Genomic DNA, 12,153 nt, shown 5'->3' with positions numbered 1-12,153 from the left:
TATCCAAGTGTAAGCAAACAAAGTTTGCGCTTCAAGTATCTTCAGGACTGAGGCAACTCATGGAAAGGTGGACCAAGCTCTCATCATGCCTTGTCTTAGTATCTCCCATAATGCAAAGCACATCTCCTTGCGGACGTATAATGCTATGCATTAAGGGAAGGGCCACTACCTAGACCGGTTTCGACCTTTATCGAGGTCTCGTCAGTGGGAGCCAGACCCAGAGGTGGTTATACTAAGGTGGAAGCAATGGAGAAGTCATATTTACCTATACGAGTTGTCAAAAGGTGTCTCACCTTATTATTAAATTACTCTGGATTTAGAGAAAAATGTTGGAAGTTTACTTTGCACTTAGTTAGACTGTAATAAATTTAGTTTAATCCTTTATTCAAGTGTAAGCAAGCAAAGTTTGCACCTGAAAATATCTTCAGGACTTAGGTAAGGTAGTGCAACACCTGGCGACTCCGAACAAAGGTGGACCAGCTCTCATCACTCCGTGTCTCAGTATCTCCCATAATGCAAAGCACATCCCTTGCGGACATGTATACTACTATGCATTAAGGGTTACCTTACCTCAGTCCTGAAGATATTTTCAGGTGCAAACTTTGTTTGCTTACACTTGGATAAAGGATTAAACTAAATTTATTATAGTCTAACCAAGTGGGAAAAAACTTCCAACATCTTTCTCTAAATCCAGAATAATTTAATAATAAGGTGAGACACCTTTTGGCAACTCATATAGGTAAATATGACTTCTCCGTTGCTTCCACCTTAGTATAACCACCTCTGGGTCTGGCTCTCACTGACGAGACCTCAATAAAGGTTGAAACCGGTTGGAAGCTTTGGGGATGAATGGCAATGCTGTAGCCTGTGAAGTTTTAACTGCGGCTCGGCTGTTGTTGTCACCCAGGTCCTGGGTGGGGGATAATGAATGGTAATGCTGTAGCCCATGAAGTTAACTGAGACACAGCTGTTGCTGTTACCCCTCGGATGAGGTATGAGCAAATGAGCGGCTCTGTTTGGTGGTGAGGTGAGCCTGCCACGGTGTAGAGCCAACCGGTTCTGAGAGTTCTTCTCAGTGGCAGGGCGAGCCTGTTACTGAGGGGAACGATGCTGAGTTTTTGGAGTTTGACCTGTACCTGAACATTCAATAAAGGTCGAAACCAATCTGGGTAGTGGCCCCTTCCCTTAATGCATAGCATTATACATATCCACAAAGAGATGTGGTTTGCATTATTGGAGATACCAAGACAAGGAGTGATGAGAGCTTGGTCCATCTTTACCACGAGTTGCCTCAGTCCTGAAGATACTTCAGGCGCAAACTTTGTTTGCTTACACTTAAATAAAGGATTAAATTAAATTTATTATAGTCTAACCAAGTGGGAAAAAACTTCCAACATTAGATAAGGAAGACAATTTACTAAGAGCCATATATAATTTAAACATTATAGTAGAACAGTTGAATGAAAATTTTCATAGATAAAACTAAAACAATGGCATTTTGTGGACGAACTCCAGTTCGAAGTAAAATAGTTATTAATAATAAAATAATAGAACAGATAAATACTTTCAGTTATCTTGGATGTGAAATATCATATAAAAGACATAAAATTAAAGACTTCAAAATTTTTACAGATTATAGGCCTAATAAATAGAGCACTCAATCCAAATATAGTACAAAAAGAAACACACTTGAAAATATACAATACTTTAGCAGTGCCCACATTATTATATGGCAGTGAAATTTGGACAATAAACAAACAAGATAAACAAAGAATGTAAAGAAGTGAAATGAGATTTATGAGAAGAACTGCAAAATACATGTTATTAGACCAAAAAAGGAACAAAGACATTTTAAAAGAACTAAAAACAAAATCAATAGAAGAAAAACTAAACAATTATAAACAAAAATGGATAGAACATGTAAACTGAATGGCCAACACCTGATATCCTAAACAAATACTAAAATATAAGGCAACTGGAAAGAGAAGGTAGGGTAGACCTCAAAAAAAGGATATTGGATGGATAATGAGACCGAAACAGATCAATATGGTCTATACCCGTAATTAGCGTTATGATAATGATGATATGTGTGTGTGTGTGTGTATATATATATATATATATATATATATATATAAATACACAGAGACAAACTGTATTACATTTCAAACAGTATGCCAAAGTGACAATAATTTGATCAACCATTATTCTACTGTCCTGACCACCAGTGAGGAGAAAGCAAAACCTACATCAAAGCTATATACCATTTATAACAGTCAGGGACCAAATTTGTATTAATACTTTTAACATAGCAATAATGGTGTCCTAATCAATAATATAACATCAGCATTAAGGCTAAGATCCTGGATTAATTATTCCTAATTATTAGTCCTAATTATAATTTAAAATGAACTCTTAAAACAAAAGGTTATGTGGGTAGAATATGGGTCATCCATATTCTTGTGATTTTAAAACCATCATTATTGTTAAGATAATAGTCTCCATAATTTTATAGAAAGATAAGTAATGAGTTTTCTAACTGAATTTTTTTCATGCATATGATTAATGGAAATATTCCTTTCAACGATACAAAAAAAAAAAAAAGATTACAAACTGAGTTAGGAATTATATGCAGCAGAACAAATCAACTTAAAATTAAATGTAAAACTTCCTTTGCTCCTTTCAACAAGATCTGGAAACTGGATGTAAAATCTAAAATATCAATATCACTATGTGCCTATATAATACTGAAATAATAAAAACCTACAACACCAATAGGGATTATGAATAATCTCTGAACTTAAGTTTACAATAATAATATATCAGAACTTTTCTGCAGTTTGAAATAAGTTTATGTCATCTTTCTATCAATGTTACACACACACACACAATCATCTGGTATAAGACCCAGAGAGAGAGAGAGAGCAAGAGAGGCCAAAATTAATATGGCATAAAGCCCTTAGAACTGCAATGGGCTTTCAAAACTGTTGACATATGAAAGAGCTTACTTTCGACTGAGAAGGATGGAAGGAATTATCCATAAACGACTCGTGGATACACACACACACACACACACACACACACACACACACACACACACACACACACACACACAGGCAGTCCCCAACTTACATAAATTTGCACAAATTATCTGAATGGGTTATGATAAAAATTTGAGTTCAAAAAGTTATTTGCCATACATACATTACTCAAACACAACCTAACAGTAGTTATCCACAAGAGAGACAGCCTATGCAGTTCATGTGTGCACCTTTTGCAGCATAAATGAATGAACACAGACATGCTGTACTTTTATATTCATACAGTTTCCTAATTTTAATGGATGTGTGTTCTGGAATAGGGTAGAGTATAATCATGAGTGGAAAAAGGAACTGAAGTGCAAAAGTGAAGCGATGCATAAACACACCAAAATTGATTTATAAATAAAAATGATAAAGAAAAAAAAAATATCTAGTACTTATCTGATAATTATCTTCTAAAAATTCTTTACCACGTAATGTGTCTTGTCACATATTCAGAAGTTTTCAAAGTTAATTTTTTGTGTCACAGGAAGCATTAAAAACATCTTTACCATAAATTCCCCTTGTTACATGCAACACTTGAATGTAACAATTCCATGATGTAATGCTTTTTTTTTTTTCATGACAAAAATTTCTGGCAATGCCAATAAAGACATTTGCAATACGAGGGCAAATAAAGCAACTGGAGGATGGATCCTAATGCTTCATGGTCTTAAAAGTCCAAAGAGAAATAGATGATGCTTTTAGCATGTTAGCAAAGAGGTTTATGAAGAGAAGGAAGAAGCCACTGTTCAGTCATATTTTGATAATTTCTATCAAGAAATAGAAAGTCGAATGGCCAAATTAAATTATATATATGTTTGCTATTTTCCTCACACTATTTATAGTTTATTACATCTTTGCATTAGTAATTACATATTGAAATCTAATTTGTGTGCACCCTATGAATGAATCTAATGGAAATAATCTTTAAAACATATTACTGCACACACACACACACACACACACACAAAAGGTTGTGATTAATAGGTGTGGGAGTTAAATCTGAATTACATAAAATTCAGGTTATGTAAAGCTTGGGGAAAATAACTCTTACATAAGTCGGGACTGTCTGTATGCATATGCATAATGGATATGCATAATGGAGAACAAATACAACTAGCAACGCACATTTCTAAATATTGAAGTTTTTATCCTCTTGATAACAGATCAAATGAAAATAATAACAAAAACAAATCAAGCAGAGGATTTTGCTATGCTATCTCCAGATTCATCTGCTATAAATCCATTTTAGTAGTAGTAGTAATAGTATAAAAATATAGACGATTCACAAAACAATTTTAGGAGGATAATGTACATTGCTTTTTGGTTATAGTGACCTAGAAAAAAAAAAAAGATTGTACGTAATTTTTTTAAAAACAGAGATTTTAGTTTATAAAACTATTAAATATTTACTATAACAATTTTACCTGAACTTTTTGCATAAGCCATTATTAACTATACACTTGCAAACTTCTTTATTTAGTCTATTGTTGAAGAGTGGAATTCCAAAACAGCAATCTAGAAGAGTCCATTCTCTTTCATTACATCTCTCTTCTTCAAAACAAGTGTGTTCAGTTTTAGTCTGTTTTAATTTCAATGTCAGAGCTTTTGATTTTATCTCTGAGCTTTTTAATAAACTTCCAGTCTGATTTGTTTTGTTTTCTGCTTGACTCTGGTCCAAACTATCGAGTTCAGAAGTCAATAATTCTTGTGAAAGACTATCAGCAATTCCATTTACAGGGAGTATACCACTGGACATTTCCTTGCAGGAGTTATTACCAGTTTCTAATGTTTCTATATGATGGCTGAGTACTGATGAACACAGTGCAGGATAAAATGAGCTGTGCATGTTGGATGTATGTGTTAATCTCATCAGTGTAATATATCCACAACAATGTTTGAGATCAATTTTCTTTGCAAGTTCTTGAATAACAGAATGGTATTCCATATGACTTTCTGAAAAGGCTAAATAAATAAATAAACAGATACAAATAATGTTTTTGCCAAAAAAAAAAAAAACTAACAAGCAAAAATATTCAAAGCTTCTTTTAACTTATCATACTTTACATTGTATACTTATTACATTAATATTTATTGGTATTGGGCAAATGAAAGGCAATGAAATATTCATAAAAATGTACACTCTGTAGTATCTTTTATAGTGATACTATTCACAATCATAAGAATTGAAACCTAGAGTTGTTTCAGCATACATAGAATGGACAGTACATTAAATTCTGACATTAAAAATGTTCCAATCGAAATGAATCAACAAATTTTAGTAGTGATCCTAAATATCAAATCTTATTAAAACATAGAGAAATTATCATTTCGAGTGGTTCTGCCAATAAAACAGTCCAATTATAGCAAAAAAGAAAAAAATATATTCAACATTAACAGATACCCCCACCCTAAAAAAAAAGTTGTTTTATAGATCGTGCATACTGAGAAAATGCCAAGTGCTATCCCATATTTCAGATATTTATGTTTCATATTTCACATTTTTCATGTAAGGACTTCACGTCTTCACTGTGCTTCTATGAAACTTAAAGATGTATAGCTTCTGAACTATTACTAGAAGTAGGTATCAGAATCTCCTTTAAACCAATTCAGACACTTCTCAAACGACAATGTTCCTTTCCAGAAATATCCTGGAGATCCATATAATATAATCTATAATCAACTTCCTGACAAGACAGATTGGTCACTACATAGGTCAAAGAAGAAGTTAAGAAATATTGAAAGGCAGGCAAACACCATAGAGAATACTATAAAATCAAATCTGCGATTTTTCAGTTATTACTCTACTGTAATAAACCGCTAAGATGGAATGGATTCTTGAAAACTGAATTTCCATGCACATCATTGAATTCTTTTTAGCAATACATGGAAATCCTCTTTCTTGAAGTTGAGGACTGTTACTTAAGCAAAAAAGTACCTATGAAATGGAATTGAGTCCTCATTCTTTAACTGATCCATGATGAGTTATACGTAGGCTGTTCAATAAGTAATAAGACTATATTTATACAGAAAACAGATTACCTTCAATCATCATCATTTACATGGTCTTTTTCGAAGTAACTACTGTGAGACGCGATACATTTGTCCCAATGTTGCGTCCACTTCTTAAACACACGTGAGAGTCCATTTTTTGAGAGTTCTTTCAAAACCACCTCTGCAGCTTTTACACATGCTTTGTTGCTTTCGAAATGGCGGCCTTTTAGTGGTTTCTTGAGCTGAGGAAACAGCCAGAAATCGCACGGTGCGAGATCAGGACTGTATGGAGGGTGTGGTAGGATATCTGTGTTGTTGTTCTGCAAAACGTCCACTACACAACCAGCAATATGTGGCCTTGTATTATCGTGGTGCAATAAGAAGCCATTCTTCAATAATGGACGTGTCCTTTTGACGTGCTTGATGATAATCGCTGCTGTGTTGATCATTGTCTCTGTGATGGACGTTGCAGGTCTTCCCTCATGTTCAAGATCTTCCACATTTTGCCTTCCTTCCTTAAAAGTTTTATGCCAGCAAAAAACACTTGCCCTCGACATTGCTTCATCGTGGAAAGCTTTGCGTATCATGTTAAAAGTGTCCAATGCCGATTATTGCAAACACACACAAAATTTAATCGCATAACGCTGTTCCAAGGACGCTTCCATTTCGAAGACTGGTCACACCTCGTAGACGCACCAATGAGCACTTGCGTTTAGTCACGTGACACTCTGGCACATCAGCCCGTATACGCCATCTATCAACCTCTTTTGTTAATACATACAGCAACATTTCTTTATTCCACAGAAATTAATATTGTGATGAGTGGTTTCGCCACAGTAAAATTAGTCTTATTACTTATTGAACAGCCCACGTATATCGACATGGAACTTTAGCTAAGTAGTGAATATTAACCTAAACAACATGGAACCAAACATCCCTTTATTAATCAATGAGTATAAACAGTCCATTTTTCATATTAAACAATTTATTTTTAGCTAGGCATTTTTGTAAACTGATTAGATTTACTATTAATTGTGTTTCATGTTTTTGTATTTTAATTTAATATTTTAAATGACATGTTTTGTTTTTTCATTTACTCATCTGCATTCCTGTATTTATTATTTATGAAAATAAAGGAATGCAGATTTAAATTAACTAATTTTAATGAGTTAATTTAAAGTAAAATTTTATGTAAACCTAAAAACAGTAATGCTATCTGGATGGGAGGAAGGTGGAAGTGCAGGTGAGTGGAAATTGCATCCATATGGATTTATGAAGGACCAGAAGTTATGGCTTCCATTGGTAAGAAAGTTTTAAAAAAATTAAAGTTGAGTAGCTTTCATAATTAAAAATTGCAGAAACAAATATACATTTTATTGGGAAAAAAACAAAAGAGTTTGAAAACAATAATCAAACCTTTTAGTTTCAGTGGAAAAACTCTGAAAACAACAATTCAGTAAAGAGAAATGTGTTGATGTCTGCAAGAATAGAAAAATCACAACCCTATGGTGAACTAAAAGAGAAATTAAAGTAACAGTCATGGAAATAAGAAAACATAGAAAAAGTTCCTAGAACGTATGACAAACTGTGATCTGTGAGAATACTAAATAAAATGTAAGAGGAAGAAGCAATTTGTAAAAGTAGATAAACAAAAGTCATGGGAGGACTGGTAAGAAACATCAGAAGGCTGCAAAATGGCTGCTAAAAGCTACTGAACACTTAGAAATGAAGGAAAGCGTTACTGTAAAAGAAATCAGAGATGACAAGGGTGACATATAAACTAAAGATATTACAGATGTTTGAAATCATTAGTTTGAAAGATTGTTAAATGAAACCAGAAGTGACAAAAAAGTGGTAGAGAATATTCAAGAAGAATGCAATCAGGAGTACACATAAATGCTTAAGGTAGATGAAACCCATCAAAAATCTGAAATGTGCAATTGCACCTGTAGTAGATGATATTCGATCAGAAATGCTCAAATGTGGAGGTATAAAAGTTTTACATCGGCTGCACTGCATAACTTTGATCCATCCAGTCCTGAATTCTGTCTTACACTCCAATACCTTAACCACAACTCCTGAGATGCTGAAAGGCATATAATTGCTAATTCTGTCTTGTGCCTCCTGTCATATGCCCCAGGAAAAGACATATGACAAGGTGCCAAGAGGAAAGTTCTTCAACAAGCTACAATTATATGGGACATTATATATCGAGCAATACATAGTTTCTATTTAAGCTATAAGTCAGCAGTTAGAATTGAAGGAGGTAAAGGAAGATGGCTTGATGTTAAATCAGGTGTGCAACAAGGGTACACATTATCTCCACTGTTATTCATTATCTATATAGATCACACTATAAAGGAAAGTGGTATTAAACCTAGCAGATTATCTCTGCTAATGCATTCCTGGATGCTGACAATGTCAAGTTTTCCTAATATCCTTGTTTTTAATATGATATTAAAAACATGATATTGATGCCATCTGTTCATGCCCCTAATCTTTCTCAGGATTCTTATATCTGCGGTCTCTAGTCTTTGGTCAAGTGTTTTACTTCTGACCCAGCTCTCAGATCCATAAGTTAAAATTGGCCTAAATACTGTCTTGTATACAGCTAATTTAGTGTTTTGGTTAATTTCTCTCTTATTCCATATAAATTTATTCAGTTGACTTCTTAACATACCAGCTTTGTTGATTCTGTTGTATATTTCCATATTTAATTTACCATCTTCACTAAAAATTGTGCCTAAGTAGCTGAAATGTTTTTAGTTGTCCTATAGGTTCTCCATTCACATTGCAGTTAATATTTTCAATGTTTCTACCTATTTTCATTGTCTTTGTGTTTTTAATGCTGATCTTATCTATTACAATATATCTATTACAACAGTTATTCACTTTAGTCAGGGAATCTTACAAACTTGTAGCAGATTTATTTAGAAGTATAACATCGTCTGCATAAAACAAAGAGCTCAGATTAAATCTCCAATTCTGATATCAGGTTTAATACCACTTTCCTTCATAATGTGATCCATATAGATAATGAATAACAGAGAGGATAATGTGCATCCTTGTCTCACACCAGATTTAACATTAAACCATCTTCCTGTACTTCCTTCAATTCTAACTGCTGACTATACAACTCAAATAAAGACTAAGTATTGCTTGATATAATGCCCCATTGACACCATATAACTGTAGCATTTCGAATAGCTTCTCTCTCTCTCTCGGCACCTTGTCATATGCCTTTTCCAGATCTACAAAACTTAAATACAGATCTTTGTTATATTCCCATGCTTTCTCAACTAATCGTCGTAAAGTGAAAATCTGATCCTGACAGCCTCTATTTGGCCTGAATCCAGCTTGTTCTTCACCAAGCTTCTCTTCCAAAATCCTTCTCAACCATTTCTCAAGTATACTTGAATATATCTTACCAGGAACACTCAGTAGAGAAATACTCTGTAATTCTCACATTGTTTTATTTCTCTTTTTATATATGGGTACTATGAGAGCTCTACTCCAATCATCTGGAATTTGTCCCTCTGTCCAGGTCTTCTGAACTATGCAATGCAGCCACTGTAAGACTTTTATACCTCCATACTTGAGCATTTCTAGTTGAATATCATCTACTGTCTTTCCACATTTCAGGCTTTTGATGGCCTTTTCTATTCAAGTATGGATATGTATTCCTGACTGCATGCCTGGTCAGTGTTTTACCACTGTGCTGTTATCACTACTTGTTCCATTTAGCAATTTTTTTGAAATAATTACTTCATACTTCAAGGATATCTTTTTCTCTTGTTTGATTGTCACCTTTATCACCTCTAATTCCTTTTACAGCACTCTTTCCTCCATTTCTGAGCTTCTTCAACAACCCCCAGAATATCTTGCCACTGAATAAATTTATATGGAATAAGAAAGAAATTATTATTATTACACGATACCTCCAGGGAGTCCAAAGACTCACAAGGAAGGACACCTACTCTATAACTGTCTCCACCACTCAATCCACCAACTACACTAACACCATCTACCACTAGTATTTCCACAGACAATCACAAACATCCATGCCCACAGCAGGATTCAAACCTGCAGCCTTTTGGCTGGAGAGTGGATATGCTAACCACTCGACCAACCAGGATGGGAAATTAGTCATAGAATATGATCTCGAAATCTGTTTCCAATTTTCAGTCATAAATTAAAGCAGTTACCCACAGCATTACTCAACCCATATTCTGAGCTGTTAGTTTTTTGTCAGTCTTATCTTCCCTTTAGATGTTAGGTTCAATGGTCTGCCATGATGGCTAAGTAACTTGGCTTCTTAGAAACCTAACACTCCAATAAGGCAGTCAATCCTCTCTGTAAAGTGTACTATGTCTGCAAACTGCATGTATTATCTTGTGGGTTTTGATGAAAAACCCAAGTCTTAGAAGGAAACCATAGTTCCTGAGTTCTGAGCAGAGTTCTAACTAAAGGGCAATGTTGTTATCAACTAGCTATGGAGGATCTGTTTTTAGCAATCAAGTACTGCAAACATTAAATAGCATTTAAGGCGTGACCTTTCACATGTCGTCATGGCAACACAGCTCTCAGAGCACTGTGCTAGATAAATTAAGTTAAAATATGAAGCTACTTTAAACAAATAAATAATTTTAGGATGTGGTTAAGCTGTCATTTAATTAATTTCTTTTGTTATATCAAATGTTTTGAACTAACATTGTTTTAACAGTGAGCTTAAATGAACACTGTTACTATTTTTAAGAACTACCAAAAATTCCATACCAAAGTCCAGGACAAATTTACCTAAAAGACCTAGAGCACACAATTTCATCATAGCAATGTTTACTATATTGAGTGTCAACTGTATGTTACATTTTTAGCTTTTAAATTTAAATTCTAAAAATTCTTAAAAGTTTAAAATCAGCAGCTTTACAATCTTTTGTTCAACTGTTTATGAAATGTAATATTTAAAATAGTTTGAAAATGAATATATTAAGATTTATGTCTTAAAACTGTGTATATATATATTTTTTTTAATTGTATAACTGTATATATATAATATATACCTCTTTTTTCCTTTGTTTCATTGAAAGGAAATGGCACATATGCAAATTCTCCACCATCTCCTTGACCCTTATTAAAACACAAAAAAGTTTAATTAAATCACTATAAGAAAATTTAAATTTTACTTTAATACAAAAAAAAAAATCAGTATATACTTTAGATATTAATGATCATGTAATTTGTTTTCAAAGTTTCATCATAAAAATAAAGGTATTCACAAAACAGATTTCAATTTTAATATAAAATGAAAAGTAAATAGTATCATCCTCTCTTCCTCCTTGCAGGTCATCTTGAGAACTGTGATAAAACGTTGATCAATTCTTATACAGAAAAATTCAGGGTTAAGACTACATTGATTATTTACCTTGGCCTCCAGGTTAAATAACCAGCTAAGATCTCATTCTAAGGAACAAAGCCAAATAACTGGGAGAAGACCTCCACATCGTCTTTCAAGAATGCAGAGAACTGACTGGAGCTTCTGACCTAACGTCCAATCCTTTTCACATGGTGCACCCCCATTAGTAGGCATCTATTAGATGGTGAAAGAATGGGTATGGTCTTAGCCAACCAAATTGTAGTCTCTATTGCCTCAAGCCACAAATGCATATGATGGGATTTCATGCCAGCATGGATGTTGCTTGGTTAAACATCCATGTCAGGGAACTAGGGTGAACAGAGAAAAGTCAGCTACTGGAACAGTTCCAACTTAACATCTAGAAGAAGAAGAAGAATACAACCAACATCAGAAGAACTGAAGATAAGCACCATCATATAAGGAATATTAATGGAAAGGAAATCAAAGTTGCAGAAGAATTGGAAAGGTATCACAAAGACATAATCAGCGCATTACTGAGACAAAGAAGACAAAAAACAGGTGAGATCTTATTAAATAATGAGTACAGGATGTTATTTTCAAGCAATAATGATCAAGGAAAGGAAGGAGTAGTGATAGCATTCAACACCAAACATGAAGATAAAACTTCTTGATTGGAATGCAGTTTCAAGTAGAATTATGTGGGCA

General features: G+C 33.8%; 1 protein-coding gene across 1 annotated transcript in view; it reads right to left on the bottom strand.

Annotated features, from left to right (window-relative positions):
- The window catches only part of LOC150107504 (protein FAM91A1), a 228,540-nt gene that overhangs the window by 13,812 nt on the left and 202,575 nt on the right, over nucleotides 1-12,153 (bottom strand). The window contains exons 19-20 of the mRNA XM_090391353.1: nucleotides 11,135-11,201; nucleotides 4,508-5,045 (exon numbers count right to left, since the gene is read on the bottom strand). Coding sequence (XP_090247479.1) covers nucleotides 4,508-5,045; nucleotides 11,135-11,201 — 605 coding nt within the window. The remainder of the gene's footprint in view (nucleotides 1-4,507; nucleotides 5,046-11,134; nucleotides 11,202-12,153) is intronic.

The sequence above is a fragment of the Typopeltis vanoorti genome, chromosome 4, assembly GCF_054136105.1.
Source record: "Typopeltis vanoorti isolate ZY-2024b chromosome 4, IOZ_Tvanoo_1.0, whole genome shotgun sequence".
Classification (NCBI taxonomy): Eukaryota; Metazoa; Arthropoda; class Arachnida; order Uropygi; family Thelyphonidae; genus Typopeltis; species Typopeltis vanoorti.
Note: the sequence above shows the minus strand (reverse complement) of the source record. Positions and strands in the feature narration are given on the sequence as shown.